This window comes from Ahaetulla prasina, chromosome 1 (assembly GCF_028640845.1).
Source record: "Ahaetulla prasina isolate Xishuangbanna chromosome 1, ASM2864084v1, whole genome shotgun sequence".
Lineage (NCBI taxonomy): Eukaryota > Metazoa > Chordata > Lepidosauria > Squamata > Colubridae > Ahaetulla > Ahaetulla prasina.
In genome coordinates this window covers 240,782,852-240,802,906 of record NC_080539.1, presented here as the reverse complement: position 1 = coordinate 240,802,906, position 20,055 = coordinate 240,782,852, and the positions used below count along the sequence as shown (strand labels likewise).

At 34.5% G+C, this 20,055-nt stretch overlaps 1 protein-coding gene across 5 annotated transcripts in view; it reads left to right on the top strand.

The window, feature by feature from the left end:
- The window catches only part of SLC35F5 (solute carrier family 35 member F5), a 36,846-nt gene extending 17,533 nt beyond the window's left edge, over positions 1 to 19,313 (top strand). For 4 of the 5 annotated variants that reach the window (XM_058194334.1, XM_058194305.1, XM_058194324.1 and 1 more), the window contains 13 exons: positions 372 to 515; positions 2,405 to 2,467; positions 3,574 to 3,655; positions 5,018 to 5,208; positions 8,619 to 8,700; positions 9,559 to 9,646; positions 12,951 to 13,015; positions 13,391 to 13,495; positions 13,635 to 13,794; positions 15,451 to 15,541; positions 17,508 to 17,662; positions 18,137 to 18,228; positions 18,704 to 19,313. In XM_058194334.1, the coding sequence (XP_058050317.1) occupies positions 372 to 515; positions 2,405 to 2,467; positions 3,574 to 3,655; positions 5,018 to 5,208; positions 8,619 to 8,700; positions 9,559 to 9,646; positions 12,951 to 13,015; positions 13,391 to 13,495; positions 13,635 to 13,794; positions 15,451 to 15,541; positions 17,508 to 17,662; positions 18,137 to 18,221 (1,311 nt within the window). In that variant the 3' untranslated portion in view covers positions 18,222 to 18,228; positions 18,704 to 19,313. The remainder of the gene's footprint in view (positions 1 to 371; positions 516 to 2,404; positions 2,468 to 3,573; positions 3,656 to 5,017; positions 5,209 to 8,618; positions 8,701 to 9,558; positions 9,647 to 12,950; positions 13,016 to 13,390; positions 13,496 to 13,634; positions 13,795 to 15,450; positions 15,542 to 17,507; positions 17,663 to 18,136; positions 18,229 to 18,703) is intronic. The other variant, XM_058194344.1, reaches the window with a different exon arrangement.
- The last annotated feature ends 742 nt before the right edge of the window (positions 19,314 to 20,055 follow it).

Sequence of the window (20,055 nt, the reverse complement as noted above, 5' to 3'; positions counted from 1 at the left end):
CTGAAATCTATCTACTAGGAATTTGGTGTCCCATCAGTTGTTCTGCAAGATGTTTCATTACTTCAAGAGACTATGCTAAAATGTGATCCATCAGGCTTGTCCAGTCTCTTGGAATTTCAGCTGCAACAGATAATCTTGCAAAGGATTTGCAAGTAGCAAAAATGCATGCCATCATATGTTAAAATATTTAATAAATCAGTACATTCATTTTTGCTAGTCCAGAAATATGCTAATATTTGAGATTGAGATTGACTGAGATTAAGTATGAATCCAGGAATGCTGTATTTCTTAAATAACTTTTCCATCTTTGAAGGTCCATGTAGCTTAATAAGTTTATGAATGATGGCTTTCCCCCCCCCTTTTCTCTGCAGTATGTTTTTACTATGTATAAAAAACCATTCTTCAGTACATTTGCGAAAACATCCATGTTTGTTCTTTACCTCTTGGGATTCATCATCTGGAAACCATGGAGGCAACAGTGTACGCGTGGGTTCCGTGGAAGGCATGCAGCTTTTGTAAGTATTGTTCTGTTTATTGACTTTTATCAGTATTGTGGGTTTTTTATACTCAAAGTGTAAAATAGAGACAAAAGCCTACATAAACTAATATAAGGTCATTTCCAAATGTTCAGAGCGTACAGCAATGCTTCCATAAGTCTAGCATTTCAAACTGAATCTTTACATAAGCCAAAAATAGCAGTAATGTTTCTTAGGGGAACTGATATGAACATCAAGCTCTCAGTCCTTGAAATCAGTAGTTAGCCTGTGGTTTATATTGTTTGTGATATTCTGCCTCTAGCTGAAGTGTTGCTAGTCCATTACAAAGATATCACACTAAATGTTGTTTTAAGAAAAACTATTTTATCAAAGTTGATTTCTTTATTAAGATGTCTGTAGTTTTCCTATTGATAAAATGTAGTAAACCCAGTCATTGTGCTACTCATAATATCCCATGAGAAAATAAGAGCTGACTAATTCATTCAGTTGTTTTCCTCTCTCTGAACTCTCACAGCTATAAAATACATTAGATTCTTGACAAATCTTGTTTATATATGAAAATGAAGTGCTCTATAACTATATTCATTGTTTATTATTTTTATAAATATCTTAAGGTGGTGAACACACACACTGCTCATTCCTCCTCCTATTTTTCCCACAATAACAACTGTAACAGGTGGGTTGAGAGAGAGTGAATGGCCCACAGTCACTCAGCTGGTTTTCATGCCTAAAATGGGACTAGAACTCACCATCTCTGGGCTTCTAGGCTGGTGGATTAACTATTAGCTCATGAACTCAATTAGAACACTATGTAGATTTCCATGTATTACATAGAATTTTATGCACAATTTCACTTTCTCTTTAGTTTCTCTATTTTGTATCTTAAATAAATAAGTATTTTATTCAGATTATCATTTGCCATGAAGAGTCCTGACAGCCAAATAGCTGGAGATAAGAAGGAAGGCTATACAAAATTGGTTCTTAGTGGTACTTTGGAACATGCATGGGCCTCTGCCTCTAGCTCTATAAAGCAGCTGTGGCTTTTGCTGGGATCACAAAAATGCCCTTTGCAGAGACTGCATGATCCTGAGGAAAAAGTGTAGATGCCCTAAAGAGATGCTTCATTGTTGTTGCTGTTGTTGTTGCTGTTGTTGTTGTTGTTTTAAGATTGGAATCCAAGCATCACACAACCTAAATAATAGAGTAGTTTATAGCTTAACAGTGATTTAAGAATGACTCTTCAGCTCTTGTTTATAATTCCCAAATACCCCTTTTGAGATCTACGATTACTTGCAAATGATATTATGAAAAGTTGAGTGCTTAGATTACCATTTTTAACTTAAGTTTCTAGCTGGAGAATGGACAACAATTATCATAATTCCCAAATGGCATAGACAGTGATTATTACTAATGGAAATTGCAAACCAGATCTGGGAAATTCAGATGCTTGTAAATGCTGATGCTTGAAAACCATTTAGATAATTTCTTATTATGGAAGAAAATTTATTAAACTATTTAATAAAATGTGTTAAGAGGAATTCATCATCGTCTGCTTTTTGTTTGTTTATTTTTGGCTGACTTCTAGACTAGTGTTCAGCTTCCTGCTAACAACTGGATAATTGGGGAAAACATAAAAATACTCATTTATTTTATAGTCAACGCTGTTTATCGTCTCTTATTCTTCTCTGGGAGTATTTTTTAAGCAATGGCAAGTTTTGGCTTTGAAACTGATAGCAGTTCAGGAGCAAGAAGGAGAAAGAATTGGAATGTGGCTGTCAGTTGGCCATTTTTCCTCAATCTGTATCTCAGTCAAAGATATTGATGATGATAATGATAAATGATTAACATACTTTTTAAAATCACTAGATATATATTAATAGAATCTGAGGTGTCAAATTTCTGCTTAGTTTGCAGATGCTGAAAGTTATTTTGCCACTTGTACAACTGACAATACTGTGAATAGTTCTTTGGTAAGTTTTCTCATTTAAGCGTTGTATTGTCATATGGCAATATTTATTCATTTCTTTTTTCTTTTTCTAATTAATACTAAAATAAAAATAGATCCGAAAAAGATATCTTGTAGGTTTAAACAAAAGGTGATTAAACATGATAAAGAGAACCATAGTAATAAATATTTTTGATTTGCAAACACATTTTGTATTTGGCTTTGGGAAATAAATCTTATAGTTCAAGATTACTTCAGTCATTTGTTTGCATAAAGCTATTTTGGTTAGTGTGTAGTGGTTAAGACATCAGGCTAGAAACCGGGACTTTCTGAGTTCTAGTTCCACCCGGAGCACAAAGGCAGCAGGGTGACCTTGGGCCAATCACTTCATCACAGCTCTGGAAGGAGGCAATGGCAAATCATTTCTGAAAAACCTTGTGGAAGACTACAGGGCCTTCATTGATGTGATGGGCCAAAATACCATCTTATAATGCAAAATAGAAGTTTTTATATAGTTAGCTATACCTCTCTCAACCAATACCATCAGAGTGAAAATTAATTCAATAAGGAGGGTTTTGTTGGTTTTTTTTGATAGTTTGTTTTATTGTCTTGCACTGAAATCCATGCTAATTATCACATTCTTGTTGAACTACGTCTGAAAATTCAGAAAGGGACTACGTTTGCAGGGATGCAAAACCAATTGGAATTTGAGGGTCACTTTGTATGTTAAGTGGCCTATGCACATGTGAATACAAGTGTCTTTATAATTAAGGACCAATTTGATGTTATTGTAACAAAATTAATTTTTTATTTCTAAAAAGATAAATTCATATCAGAATTGGGTAGTCAGTTTGCTCAATCATAAAATGAATCTGTGCATACAAGGAAGTTCATCAATTTACATGAAGAACATGAAGTTATATTTTCTACTTAGTGGAAGGGCCCCCTATAGAAATGAGAAGGTTGTGCTTGAAATTCTGGGTATGCCAAATAAACAGCTGATCTAAGCAGTGGGTTTTAATTCTATTTAGCTCTGTAGAGTACCTTTTTGTTCATCACATTGCCCAAAGCTCTTGATTTTGTTTTGATAACTGTGTTACATGACTGGGAATTGGTTATGTTGCATTTCAGAGTGAACCTTTGTATGTTCCTGTAAAGTTTCATGATTTGCCAAGTGAAAAAAGTAGCAGCATTAACAGTGATGCTGAAAAAAGTAAGTACATATTTCAGAATTTTAAAAACATATTTTTATATCACCCAATGTCCTCATGTAATACTAGAAGTATGGTATGAAATCCATAGTTAATTGCTTTTGTCTTTTAGTTAAATATTTTGTGTCCCTTTATATATATTGTAAATGTAAATGAAAAATATTTTATAAATTCAAAAATAAATTGATGGCTTTAATAAAAAAATAAAGGTGTTAATCAAATAATCAAATCACATTAGTTTTTGCACAAGGCAGATGATGAAATTGTGATTGATAGTCCCATTCATGAAATAGGAACTATTCAAAATAGTTCCTAAATTGAACTTCTTAAGTTTCAATGAAATGTTAGTGAAATCGTAAGAAGAAACAGTAATTCAGGAGTTGTTTAGGACTAGACTATGTAAAAGATTTAAAATCAAACCATGTTGAATTGAAATAAAGGTTAAAGTTCAAATGAGCTATTTTCACCATTTTTTAATGTTTGCATTGACAGACTATTTTGGATACAAAACTGAGGTTGAAAGATTTCTAGAACAATCTGTGGTGCATCTTGCAAATGATACTTTCAAATGCATGATAACTTTTGATTTAAAATGAAATATTTCTAATTTGAAATGGTTTGAATTCAGGATATATTGCATAAAATTACTTAGTACTTAGAATACCATAGGTTAGTATATCTTGCAATGCTAGCCATTCAAAATACATATTTATGTACTACAATTCAATTTCTATTTATTACAAAGTGCTTGACAAAATAGTATTTTGTTTATGTAAACATTCATAACACATTAGCGCCATTAAATAACAGCACATTTGCAATATGGATTAGACACCTTTGGTGTTTATTTTTATTTATCTCTCTTAAAGGAATTAAATTTGAATATATACATGAAGCTAAACGATGCTTTGTTGCCCTACTCCTGTTTCTTTAGAAAACAAGAATCTAGAACTAGAAACAGCATTTTTCAGTTTGGTACACTTAAGTTATATAGGCCTTTGGTTGAATTAACCACAAGATGGTGTAAAAGTCATGCCGTACTTAAAATCAAAGGTATAAGGTTAAATGCATGAATCAGGTTTTAAAGACCAAATTCATGAAAAATACATTCTTGTTGGAAAGCAAATCAGTTACTCTAAAAATTAAGGAATTCTGGCTTGTTCTTTAAATAAATGCAATCAGTACAAATCAAAACCTCTTAAGAGTAAAATCTGCAGTCCCAGTTTATCTTTTCTGTATACTAGCTAATTCATGCTGATGACATAAACTGTTCCAACATGGGGAGGAACCTTATCTTGCTGATTGTTTTTCTGTTTCAGTCTAATACACAAAATGACGTGCACCATTTTTTTCCCCACCTAAAGCTCCCAAAAAACCTCGTGTAAGATTCAGTAACATTATGGAGATTCGACAACTCCCAGCAAGTCATGCACTGGAAGCAAAGCTGTCTCGTATGTCTTATCCAACAGTTAAAGAGCAGGATTCAATATTAAAAGCTGTAGGGAAGCTTACTGCACCTCAAGTAGCCAAAATCAGCTTTTTCTTTTGCTTTGTGGTACGTCATCTGTTTTTAATTGTTGCAGAATCTAAACTGAGTCTTTTAACTCTGATATATTTGCTTAATAGAAGACAAATTATTTGGGGTATCAACTGTTTAACCTTGTTCATATCATTTAGGGAACTGCATAATTTTGGTTTATCCCCTAATTGGTTTAAAGTTCCAATTTAATGGAACTAACAATTTTAATGAGCAAATGCTTCTATTCATTGTGAGAAAAGATATCTATATTTTATGGTTTCCCGCCTCTTGCAGTAATTGTCCCAAACAAAAAAAACAACAACAACACTTTAACTAATTTGTTGTTTGTTATTCACTTGTAATTCTGTTGCTTCAACATCCACCAGACATCAAAACTTGGAGTTACATTTTCCTTCCCTCAACTAGTATAAAAGTGACAAAATTCCATGATTAATAATGATCTAGTTTCATTAATACTCACATGGCATTTTGAGTCAGGTAGTAGTGCATTTCTAGATCTTAGAATATATTTGGTATTGATATATATGTACATTCCATTAATTTCAGTCATCACAAAATTCATATAATTATATTCTAGCATTGAGATATATATCTGCAAATTTAAGTTTCCTGTAAATTCACTCTGATGAACAGCAGTTTGGAAAAAAGAACATGAGGGGTTTTTTTCCAGTTAAGCTTTTCAACAGTTACATTTCCTTTTTTAGTGCCTTTAATCCAGGAAAAAATTTAATTTCTGTTAAATTAGCCATGATTAACTTGTCCTATTTGTTATAAAGGTTTGAACTCCATTAATTGGACTTTAACGGAACACTTGTATGAATATATAATTAACTTTCTCTGATTTGAAAGTTGGCATTTTCATGTTCCAGTCTGTTTATGATTGCATTTCATAATCAGGCCATTTCACAGAAAAATAGCTGTCTAATCTAGATGTATATTTACAATTACTATTATTTTGCAGCAGGCATTCAGCTCCCTATATATACATACTGTTAGCATTTTCATAAACTATCTGAAAGCAGGAGGAATTTTTCCTCATTTTTTTAATTTTTTTATTTACATTTATATCCCGCTCTTCTCTGAAGACTCAGGGCGGCTTACAATGTATAAGGCAATAGTCTCATTCTATTTGTATATTTACAAAGTCAACTTATTGCCCCCCCCCCCAACAATCTGGGTCCTCATTTTACCTACCTTATAAAGGATGGAAGGCTGAGTCAACCTTGGGCCGGGCTTGAACCTGCAGTAATTGCAGGCTGCTGTGTTTTAATAACAGGCTTCTTTACAGCCTGAGCTTCCCACTTTACAGCCTGAGCTTCCCAAATAACAGGCTTCTTTACTAGCCTGAGCTTCCCATTCACAAATGGGAAGAAAAAGAACATAGCAATGTAGCATAAAGCTACCTGCCACCCCCTTCTAGCCATTGTACCTCCTAGTTATTACCTCTCCTTAATTTTCCCTGAGTTTGGTTGTTTGCTTGCAGACTAGTGAGCATGGAGTTTTAGCGGTGCTAATGAGTATGGGGTTTGCTCCCTGTTCGTATACGGTAGCTTGCCCTGTCAATGTTGGCGGGGGTATTGTTTTCTTCTTGGTATTTCCTTGACTAGGGTATTCTTTTCTGCATGATTGTTTGTCTGATTTAATCTCTCCCTGGTTGCTGGAGAGGTTCTTTCTTATCTTTTTTATTCTCTCTTGAATGATGTGTAAACACAGTTTATCTCTATGTGTCTATTGTGGGTTGATTTGTTTGATGCCAAGTTGCCAGGAATTCTATAATATTTTTGGATTTATGTTGGTCTAGGATGCTCACAGTTTCCAAGTTGAAACTATAGTTGGATCTGTCCATGGGTTGTGAGATTAAGAAGTTTTCATCTTATCTTCTCGGTGCTAGTTTGTGTTCATCAGTGTGTTCTGATAGTTTTCTACCTGACTGTCCTACATAGTGGTTATTACTGTATGTTGTAGATGAGTCCTGGTTTTAACTTATTGAGCCACTGGGTCTTTTGGTTTATATAAGATGTTTTGGGGGGCTTTAGTTACTGTATATAAACAGCATATACTACAGTATATATATTTACTATATACTATATAAGCTATGATAGATAGATAGATAGATAGATAGATAGATAGATAGATAGATAGACAGACAGACAGACAGACAGACAGACAGACAGACAGACAGACAGACAGACATGGAGGGAGCAAACCCACACTTACTAGCATTGATGATGTTACCTAGTTGGATAATGAAACATCTGCAAGCAAACAACCAAACTGAGCACCAAAGAATCTTCAGCTCAGGATTATTTCCTGAGAAGTAATAATATATTTCAAATGCTCCCTTTGTGTTCAGGAAGCCAGTAAACTTTTCCTTTCTCACAAAACAGATAATGTGAGAATTACACAATTCACTGTCAACTGAAGGGTTAGTTGAATGCATTATGTTGAAATATTCTGCCAGCAAGAAACAGCTTCCTTATAGCATTGCAGCTATACCATCAAAGTACTCCTGCTAATAGACACATGTAGGCAAACTACATGCATGAAATTGTCTACATTTATTAGACATTACCAGATAGACCAGTTTGCCTCAGCAGATGCTGCTTTTGGTCACATGGTTCTACAGAAAGTGCTTTAATTTTTACTGTCCCTCCCTAAGAATACTGCTGCAGTATATCATTTTGCTCTCCACTCCGTTTTTGGTGACTGAAAGTGCTGTGGAACTTAATCTCAAATTATTCTTCAGAACCTTAAAAGATGGATTCAGCCTTCCCACTTTGCAATCAGGGACAGGAATCAGTACAAGCAGCCAGAAGTCAGATTCCTCGGTGTACTGTTTACTATCAGGATGTGATAACTGATGGATATTGTCCTTTCCTATATTTCTACATTCCTCTTGTCAGTTGCAAACACTTGTGTCAATGCAGGAATTATGTAGTTTAAAAAAGGTTTATTATAAACAGTTGAAGATGGTGCTCTAAAGCAGGTCTCTCAAAGTTGTGGCCCACAGGCTGGTCACACTCTGGTCATGCCCATGCCCGGTTTAGCAAAGGGGGGGAAAAATCACAATACGTCACATGACAATGCCGTGACCCCCCCCCCCCCACGAGTTTGACAGCCCTGCTCTAAAGTGACTGAAGGAGTGTTTTCTTCTTGGAACAGGAAGAAGTCTTATTAGACTAGGTAGAGTTAACCTTTCTGTAGGGCTGCTTTCTGGGATCAAAACAGTAGTTTTCAGTAAATTCAGCTTCTTTTTCTTAATACAGGTCAATTTTATTGTGTGTATGCTTTTGCTATGCTCTAAATATAGATTGTTTAAACAATATTTTGAAATGTTTTACAAGTCTTTTTTCTGACTCTCAAAGCAGTTGTTACTCAAACAAGAATTTGAATGTTACGCTAATATCTACTGTTTCATGTTCTAGTGGTTCTTGGCAAATTTCTCTTATCAAGAAGCACTTTCAGACACTCAAGTGGCAATAGTTAACATTCTGTCATCAACCTCTGGTAAGAAATGAAGATATATTCTAAAACTATTGTCCTACTTCATTCAAATGGCCTCTTTGCATATTTAAGAAAATTCAGTTATCTATTTTGTATCACTTCTAATGAGGGAGAGAGTGATGTTGAAGGGTTTCTTTTTCTTTTGAAAAAAAAAGGCAGCTATGGAGTGAGCAGAGGCTTGTTCAGAGGGATTGTTTAAAAGCTACGCTGATCATTACTAAGCATTGATTCCCATATTGTGATAGCAGTAATAGTAAACTATTGTGTGTGTGATTGTTAAAATTTCTGCAGTATTATTGGCCACCCATCTTGCCAAAGCGTAAGATTTATATGCTGCTAAACTGTAGTCACCTCCTGGTGGTATACAACAAAATAAAGCAGTACAATAACAGCAGATCAAAATAAAGTCAAATTAACAAATCAAATCCAGTTCCAGGTGTCACTCAGTCACGTATTCTAAAGGAGTGTAGTCTTCATACTTTTCCAAAAGCCAGCATCATTCATTGTAAATGTGAAGAATAAATAAATAAAAATAATAAAAGCTTTGTTAAATAAAAATTAACCTCATTTCATTTCTTTTTGCAACAAATATATATAAATCTGAGACATTTCATTTTTAAAAAAGGATTCTGATAATATTTTAATTTTGTTTAATGAAATGCTGCTAGTATTTTTTATCAATAAAGTTATATATAGTACAATGTTTTTAAAGTCTAAGCAATCCAATAAAATATGTTTGTTTGACTTTTTAATATCATTTAGGCCCAAGATTAATTACAACCATTATCTTTGATTATTATGTTTTCAGTCTTATGTTTTTCATTTGATCATGAATAGCATATTCTTTTGTTGTTTTCACAGGATTATTTACCTTAATCCTTGCTGCAGTGTTTCCAAGTAATAGTGGAGATAGATTTACCCTCTCAAAATTGTTAGCTGTCATTTTAAGGTAGGAATATAGACTCCTTAATCTTCAATTTTCTTCTCCCCAACAGGCTTGAGTTTTCTTACAGTCTTCTAAATAGTTGGATTTAATAGTGGAGATTTTGTTACTATTTTTAGATGCAGCTAGTTGTATACAGCTACATGAAAAAAATCATTCAAAGTAATTTACAGAATGTGTGCTAGAAGTACTGCTTCTCTAGCAGTACTCTAGTAGCACTGCTCTACTAAAGGAGCCATTTCTCAGCTGCATTATGAGCCATCTGAGTTTTGTTAGATTAATATCACCAAGTGAACCTTCTTAAATCAGCTAACTCTGTAGCATCACTGAAGATTAAATTCACATGTGATATTAAACTTTGGTTTAACATTTACTAACCATTTTTTATGGAATAAACTATGGTGGCTGGATTCATAAATACATAAAGTAAAATCAAATATAATCAAATACAATCAAATTACTGTCTGTAATTGGGACCGGCAACTCCATTGCTAAGTGATGGGGATGTAAAGTGAAAGATCACATAACCATGTCAATTTATGTCAGTTCCAGTTGTGGCTGTTAAGCAAGTCACCCACCATTATTAAGAGCGATGTCACATGACCGTGACTTCCTGCCAGCTTCCCCATTGATTTTGCTTGTTAGATGCTGGCTTTAAAGGCTACAAATGACAATCACATGACCATGGGAGACTGATAGTTGTAAATGCACACCAATTACCAAGTGCCTGAATTTCAGTTGTGTAATTATGGGGACACTGTTATGGACACAACTTCAAGGATCTGTTGTAAAACTTATTCAGTGCCATCATAAATTTGAACAGTTGTTGCATGAGCAACAAGCAATAAACAAGGACTATCTGTAAACCACAATATGGCTTGGTGTTATGTGCAAACAAGGCCATGATTTGAATACCTATGTGAATTTTTGTTACTTGGAAGTGTTTAGTATCATATTCATGCACATCACTCTCCTAGGATCTCACATCTTGCTTATCAATTTTGGTTTAACATGAAAAACAGTGTCTTGTTGGACAAGTAACAGTGACCTAATTTCAACAATGCTAAACTGTACAGGTAGTCCTTGATTTACAACCATTCATTTAGTGATTGTTCGAAGTTACCGTGCCATTGAAATAGTGACTTATGACTGATTTTCACACATACAACTGTTGCAGCATCCTCAATGCTCACGTGATCAGAATTCAGGCACTTGGCAACCAGCATGTATTTACGATGGTTTCAGCATCCCAGGGTCATGTGATCATCCTTTGTAACCTTCCCAACTGGCTTCTGACAAGCAAAGACAATGGGGGAAAGCCATGATTTAATTACCAACTGCAGTGATTCGCTTAACAACTGTGGTAAAGTAGATCATAAAATGGGACAAAGCTCACTTGACAACTGCCTTGCTTAGCAGTGGAAATTTTGGGCTCAGTTGTGGCTGGAAGTCGGGGGCTACCTATAAGACCTCGATTTACTCTCCACAGTTCAGCTCTGTTAAATCATTGGATTGATTTAAAATGAGGTGTGAATCCAGAACCAGGGAGCAAAAGTGATGTGATCTCACCAGAAGAGGAATGTAGAAGAGCAGAGTGCATAATCCTAGGCTTGTTTGTGCAGCATACACATTCACATAGCTCAATGTTATCCCCTCCCACAAATCATCCCAGGCATTCATTTGTTGTGGACAGTAATCTCTAGCAAATCAAAGGAGTTGAAATCACACAGGAATTTGAAACTTCGCAACCGTGAATGTTCCACCTTCCTCTGTTTCACCCATATGTGCACTAAAACTCCTGATGGGCACCTATCAGAAGTGGTGTGGGAAAAGATACATTAGTTATACTTTATTCTAGATTAGGTTGGGCAAATTTCTGTGAAGAGCTTCCTACCATGCAGATGATGTGATTCTCTTCATGGAAGCAAAATGACTCTGCAATTTGCTTCAGGGAGACTCTTGTGTTGACCCGGGTGTTTTCCTTTTTGCAGTATGACTCTTCCAGCTTTGCAAAGGCTGCTCAAAACTGGAGGAGTCATCTCTGAAAATACTGCAGTGAGGGAAATCCATAAAGCTGAGCAAAGGGAAGCAATATGGTAGGGTTGTGTTTTGTTTTGTTTTAACTTGGCTTTTAGAAGGAAGAGGGCCACATTCATTTGCAAAGCAGGTCCCAGTTGGGACTGTGGTCTTTGGACCTTCATGGAAGGGAGACGGTCTTTCAAAAGTTTGCATAGCTTGTTTTGTGTGTGCTTGACCTCTCCTATAGAGCAGCTATGGAAAAAAGTGATAGCCTTACTAATGAGGTGTACCCATTGGGTTTATGTAAGGTTTCTATTTTCTACTTTATTTCCTCCCAAAATCAGGAAAAAAAACCTGTCCCAATATAAATACTAGTGTCATGTCCTCTGTGGCACATGGAAATAGAACCACAGCAACCAAGCTCAGGCTTCAGCTCTTAAATTTATAGTCATTTTGGTTTGTAAACCGTGGTTTATCACTTATGGTATATGGATTAATGGTCTATTCAAATAAGCCATAATTAGTTTCAAATGGTGTATGAATTCACACCTTGAGAAGTAGCTATTTCCAAGCCTAGTTTGTTATTTATAGGGAAATATTGATCTCAAACCCCCTGTTTTTCTTTTTCTTGTGTTGACGTAATGCGCTTGGGAATGGCTTCTGCTAATCTATAATCATTTCTTTCTAGTTCTCCAGGTCATTATACTTGCAAAGAAATGTTGTTCTTTTCCTTTAAAATTGAAATACAACAATACGTGGTATTAAGGCAATTGTAAACACTTTTTACAATTGTAAATTTTTTTCAAATTTTTTTTTACAATTTTACAATTGTTAAAAATTTTACAATTTTTAGGATTATGGTGGCTCAGTGGCTAAGACGCTCAGCTTGTTGATCAAAAGGTCAGCAGTTCAGCGGTTCAAATCTCTAGTGCCATGTAATGGGGTGAGCTCCCGTTACTTGTCCCAGCTTCTGCCAATCTAGTATTTCGAAAGCACGTAAAAAATGCAAGTAGAAAAATAGGACCACCTTTGGTGGGAAAGTAAAAGCGTTTCGTGCGCCTTTGGCATTTAGTCATGCCGGCCACATAACCATGGAGACGTCTTCAGACAGCACTGGCTCTTCAGCTTTGAAACAGAGATGAGTATCGCCACCTAGAGTCGGGAACGACTAGCACATATGTGCGAGGGGAACCTTTACATTTACCTTTTTAAACACTCTTTATTGTTAACTCTTCCCATACAAACTGTTTAACTAAATTAACTGGAATATAATGCTTTATTTCTAAAATAGCATTGGAGGTGTTGTTATGGTGAATTTGTCTGGATCTGAGAAATCCGCAGGAAGAGATACAATAGGTATTTTTTTAAAATTCTTCACAATAAATTGAAGTGATTGACGAATATTGCCTTATATTTTTTATTCAAAAAGTGACAAAAATACATAAAGGGTTGAAAGTCCATTTTAATAGCTGAATCTGTAGTAATATTTGTATGCCATTATACAAAGAAGAAGCAAAAATGCCTTTGAATAAATAAATGTATTATAGAAAAGTATTCATTTTGAAGGAATCAGTTGTTTTTTAAAGTGAAATAATTTGCAGGATCCTACCAATTTTCTAATTTTGTGTAAATTATTTATTTGAATAAAAATAAAACACCTTTAATAGTCTGTTAAACAAAAAGATTACATTTAATTAATCCAGTGGTAATACCTTGCTTTCTTATTTACAGGGTCTCTGTGGTCTCTGATGGGAGCTATGCTGTATGCAATTTATATAGTTATGATAAAACGAAAAGTTGACAGAGAAGATAAGCTCGATATTCCAATGTTTTTTGGTAAGAACAAATTTTAAAACACCGTTTTTCAGGTTAGGACAGAATCTTGAACTTGATCATTTAAGTTCTGCAAAGTACACTTTGCGATGTAAGACTAACTCTTTGTTATGTGATCTATTTGTTTATTCTGTTCCTGCAGGTTTTGTTGGCTTGTTTAACTTGCTGTTGCTTTGGCCAGGCTTCTTCCTACTTCATTATACTGGATTTGAGGTCTTTGAATTTCCCAATAAATTAACCCTAATGTGCATAGTCATTAATGGCCTTGTTGGAACTGTTCTGTCTGAATTCCTCTGGTTGTGGTATGTTTGTTGCTTTGATTATTAGGTTTCTTAACAACAGTCTATATACTTTAGGACCAAATGGAATTGCTTTTCCATAATATATGTTTTGGAAACTGCTGTCTTTACTAAGTATTGATTATGACACAATACCATGCATTGAAAAGCATCATTCCCTTCATCTTCTGTTGTCATCCCCCCAGACCAATGCTACTTATTAAATATTAAAAGCTAGAATGTGGTTTTACACATCATGGTACATAAATCATATTTTTAAAAAACTTTAGAGTTGGACCCACGAATTATGGCCATAATTTGGTTAACAAGCCATTAAGGCTGAGTTCACACATCAAATTATATTAATGTATTGCTTAATACAGTGTGTATGGTTTTAGTAGCCATCACAAATGTGACATGATATGACATATGGCTGCTTGTCTAGACATAGTGGATATTAATTTCAGGTGATTGTTTGGGATTGACCCTAGAACACTATTATGAAATTTGTGCATTTCCCAACAAACCTAAGGCTATGGGGATATCACAAATGAAGCCAAATTACATAAACTTAATAGGAGATGCAACTTTATTGCCAATTCTTTGCTTGGAGAAGATAGATGGCCATAAATGAATGGCAATAGAAGAGGAGAACTTTATCTATAATTGAAAGAGAAAGTTCTATCTGCATGTGCATGGTTTTTAATCAGAACCATTATGTCTAGACATATGTTACAAACATTTTCTAATTAGTTTGAATTGATTCCTCAAAATCAAATTATGGATATTCACGTGTGAAGGATAAGGCTGTGTAAGTGTTGCTATCTGTGCATGTAGATGACATAGTCTTTCCTTTAATCAGTAAATGGTGAAAATCTTCATATATAAAGACAAGAGCAATATATCTTTGGCATAATATTTTAGATTGAGTCTGGATATTTTTCAGAGCCAAATGAGTGAGATATAGGTAGGTAGGTAGGTAGGTAGGTAGGTAGGTAGGTAGGTAGGTAGGTAGGTAGGTAGAGACAAACAGACAGACAGAGTTCTTGTTTAACAACTGCCTCATTTAGCAACCACTCACAGTTTTGAAAAAAATAATTTTGCGGCCAGTCCGCTCATTTATGACCCTTGCAGATCTGTAAATCAAAGGAAGGCTGAAATAAGATTATAAGCACAGTTGCGGTTTCACTTAACAACCACTTTACTTAACAACTAAGTTTCTGGTCCCAATTGTGGTTCCTAAATGAGGAGGTCCTCTATTGAAGCATGGCAGTATATGTTAGCAGCAGTTACAGATAGCATTTTTGGAATCAGATGTCTAACATTAGATTTCATTAACTGCATCTTTAAATCTTGAGGCTTAGCAGAGGAGGTAGTTATCCTTTGACTTCTTTCACAGGTTACACTAAGCTCTGATATGATATATGTGTGGCAAATTAGCATACATGATACACAAATAAATGTGTATAAAAGAAATACATGGTAGGACTAGAAAGATCTGATCAATAAATTAAGAGGAAAATTATGAGTTTCCTAAGTATCTTGGTTTAATCAATATAACTAGGCCAAAGTACCGGTACCTACAAATTCTGCAAAACTCTGGTATACACTTTTGAAATTTGTTTCTGTGCCTCTAATTTTTTTAAAAACTCAAATCTTTGTATTTTAACATTTTTCCAGGGGCTGCTTTCTTACCTCATCACTGATAGGAACACTTGCCCTGAGCCTTACAATACCTCTGTCCATAATTGCTGACATATGCATGCAAAAGGTAATGTAAATTGTATTGAAGTCAGTGGTAAATATTACAGAAAATTTGAACAGAAATTTTTAAAACTAAAAACCAAGTTCACCTTCTCATATTTTAAATTTTAAAAAATCTTAAAAATTCCTAGTGGAATCTTCATGAACAAAAAAGGAGTTCTAATGCTGTTGCAAAAATAAATGTATTTAATTGTAGATAATAGGATTTGCTTGCCCATCAATAGCTTTTAATGCTGTTGTTCTTGTTATTATTTTATTCCACCTTTTTATATATAATTTGAGGCAGTGAACATATTTAATAATCCTGCCTCCTGTTTTCCCCACAACAGACCTGTAAAGTGATTTGGGTTGTGAGTGAGTGACTGACCCAGTCAGTTTTCATACTTAAAAGAGGCCTAGAACTCACAAGTCTCCCATTTTCCAGGCTGCCATATTAACCGCTACATCAAACTGGCTCTCCATTCATAAAGCGCAGGTTTTTGTTTGCAAGCAACAAAAGCACTGCAACACAAACCCACTGTTTTCAGAAAGCCTCAAATAGATGTCCATGGTGTTCATTGTAAGTTCCCCAAGTGAAATACTTTTCTAAATAGAGTGTGATCTCCCCCTTGTGGTGTTTTGCTTCAGGAATCAGAATAAGGCAGGATGTAATTAATGGTAGTTGCAGTCAATTGTGTGCTAATATGAACCTGCCATTCTTTCATTTATTAACTATTTATTTTATTTTTATCCTGCCTATTATTTATATAAATAACTCAAAGTAGTGAACACACCTTCCTCCTCCTATTTTCCCCACAACAACCCTGTGAGGTGGTTTGGGCTGAGAGTGAGTGACTGGCCCAAAGTCACCCGGTTAGGTTTCATTTAAGCTAGTAATTGTTACATCATGAACATAAATTTAAAATATACATATAGAGTAGGGGAGGATTTTACTGAATTTAGATTGTTCTTTTCATATAAAAGTTATGATTAGCTAGGAATGTGTTTTTGAAAAGAAAATTTCTGCATCATTGTTCCAGAAAAACAAAAGAAGCAAAGCCTCAGTTACTGGATCAGTGAAATATCTTACTAGCAACAGTAGAAATATTATCTATTCTCCATATTTATTTCTAACATTGGTAAAATTTGCTCTCACTGTGACACTTTCACTCTAAAGTGAGATATTTCATAGAAAGTGTGAAATTAGCATTTAATGCAGCTGTCAGTTTTAACTGTCAGCTGTAGCCTTGGTTGATGTCTGTGTTACTCACACAGTTCTGCCTCTTAAATTAAAGGATTCACACTTTATCTGGTGTCCATTCCTGAAATGTTTTTCATCCCACATATGGGATTATTGTATTTTGTGATCTTTATTCTCTTATACCACTTTCCTTTCCCCATTCAAGCTGTAAAGTTCATCTGTTGCCAAAACAGATCAAACATTTCTAGCTGTAAAGATCTGTGTAGCTGCTTTCAGGAACTTGAAATTTGTAACTAATTTAGAAGAACCATCAAAGACGTGTGTAACCCCCTTTGTGGAAAGCAGCCTCATCCTTTTCTGCACTTGATTTCATTTGAATGAACAGCATATTTCATCACGTTTAGAAAAACACCCCAGAAAACCATATGCTTCTATACTCTTTCTTTCACCTCTTCTGATGCAACTGCAAAAAGCAGAGAAAAACAATTATTTGGTGAATTCAATATGAACACACAATGGGGCATGAGGAGTGGGAAGCATGTGACTAACAAGCATCAACTATAGCCAAGGTTAATGTCATGGAGTTTAGGAGTCCAGATTGGGTAGACATTACTGTAACAAATACTTACTTAAGATTCTGGCTAAATGTTCCTCTCATATTCCCTTTTCCTTTTCTACAGCTCCTTACTGCCCTCCAAATGTCTCTTTCCTGATCCAAACTTATGGGATATTTTTCCTTCCATTAACTTACTTTTACTCTTGATAAAATATCAAATTGATCTTTTAATTTCAGGTCCAGTTTTCTTGGTTATTTTTTGCAGGGGCAATCCCTGTATTTTTTTCCTTTTTCATTGCAACCCTTTTATGTCACTACAACAACTGGGATCCAGTAATGGTGGGAATTAGAAGAGTTTTTGTATTTATCTGCCGAAAACATCGTATTCAGAGGTAAGGTGATTTATTTGCTTCTTACCTATCCACTTCAACTTTCTTCCCTTAATTTTTCAACTATGTCTTTACTATGTCTTAATTTTTACCACAGATCATTTCAAAATAAAATTTGTAGAGATCTTTGCGGGATCTGGTTTTAACTGAATGATATGCTTTCCTTCTACTTTGACCTAAATATCACTGAATCTTTTATTATTATAATTTATTTTCAGTAGTATTTTTATGTGTTATTATTAGAAACATTCTTTTCTTGACATCATTCTGGAGAGTTGTTCAAAAGAACCTGCTTGAATAACTAAAACTGAACATTACTCCAGTTGCTACGGAAGTTTAAGTCCAGTATTGTTCGTTCTTAACGATTTCTTATGAGTGATGTAAAGTAATATTCATCCCATTGTTATAGTTATGTTCTTTATAACATAATAATATGGATAAATTTTAAAAGCCTCACAAGTCTGTAACGTCTTATAGAACATCTGAAGAAAGCGAGCAATGTGAAAGTCTCATTGCAGTTCATAATGTTTCCCAAGAAGATGGAGAATGTGGTTGTTCTTAGGCAACAGGTACGTAATTGTAAATTAACTTCATCCTGTGCTAACAGAGAAACATGCTAATATATTGAACCAGAATGAGGCTCTCCCCTTAATTCAAGCCTAGCTGAAGGCCAGTCCTACCCAGCTCCATTTTAGAGAACTCGTAAACAATATCTTTAACCTTGATGAGAATCTTATTACAAAATAATTTTATAATTAAATAAAAATAAACCGAAACAATTGCTCATTACAGTGCTAAGTAACCATGCCAAATATGTTAATCCCCATGGTGCAGGTCAAATCATATGAGGAAAAAGTGCCTTCCATTTTCATAGTCCACAGTCTAGTTTATGGACTAAAATACTGAGCAGGATGGTACACAATTGCATGCTTGGAATCGTTAATCATCAGTAACAAGTTTAATTAATATAGATTAGCATATCCTATCAAAGAAATGTATGCTGTGATATAAGTATTAATACTATATTTTCCTATTTTTTAATAGCTTAAGATGTCATGAAAACTCAGCGAAGAGACAATCACTTGGAAAGTTCTTATGGAATCATGTTTCAGTACCTCTTCTGAATCTTTAAATGTTTCAGTTCTTTTGAAACTTAAAAATATACAGATTCTTTTTCAGTTTCCAGTATTTAACCAGTTAGAGGAAATGCCAATCCTTTATGAAACCAGCTTGCCTTATAGAACTCAGCTGGTGAAATTACTTGACAAATCAAAGAGAATGCTGTTCTAATGATTTTCTTTTAAAAAAAGAAAACATTCATATTTTTGTTAAGTGCTGGATATTTTTACAAATACTTTTCATCTTCTGTAAAAAGTCATAATTTTGTAAAAATTTTCAAATGGAAAGATAAAACACCAGTTTACCTGTAATAGGTACGAATTATCACTTTGTGATGTATAAACTCTACTTGAATAATGAAAAAAAACACAATTTATTGAATAACTTTATTATTGCAAAAGTTATTGTGGCTTTCAAATACTATACATATCTTCATATATATGAAAGCATTGGTAATCATTTGGGTGCCTTGTGATATCTATTATGTCATAATAAATTCAAGATTTAAAAAAATAACGTACAAAGATAATTACAAGTACTGTCTCACTTTTGTAGATATATTTTTTCATAATATGTTACTATTTGCTTCATAGACTTTTTACACATTTTTCAAATTAAATCATTCCGTATTCCATTGAAAACAGATTTTTGGGTAGAATGCAAAACAGCAATAGCACTTAGACTTATATACCGCTTCACAGTGCTTTATAGCGCACTCTTAAGTGGTTTACAGTATTAGCATATTGTCCCCAATAATCTGTGTCCTCATTTTACCAACCTCAGAAGGATAGAAGGCTAAGTCAACCTTGAACCTGGTAAAATTCAAACTGCTAAATTGCAGTCAGCCAGCAGTCAGCAGAAGTAGCCTGCAGTACTGCATTCTAATCACTGCACCACCACGTCTCATAAAATTGATCAGTTTACATCTGGGGAATATGGGCTAATGATATATGCCTGGAAATTGTGTGATTCAATGCAAAGAGGTCAAATCTAGAACCAGGTTCTTGCATACTGATTCTTCTTGCATTGTGGATATTTCAAGATGTCATGACTTAATGATAGAAACATTTTGAATTTATCAGCCTGTTTGTAAATCTGCTTTAATGCTTTTAGGAAACAGTTTAACAACAACAACAAAAAATATAGGTAGTGACATCGAGTTATGATGGCAGTTGGAACCTGAATTTCCATTGCTAATGATTCAGTCATCAGTTGTGATGTCACAAAACTGCATTGCTTAACGACAGTCCTGGCGATCCTGGACAGCAATCCTGGTT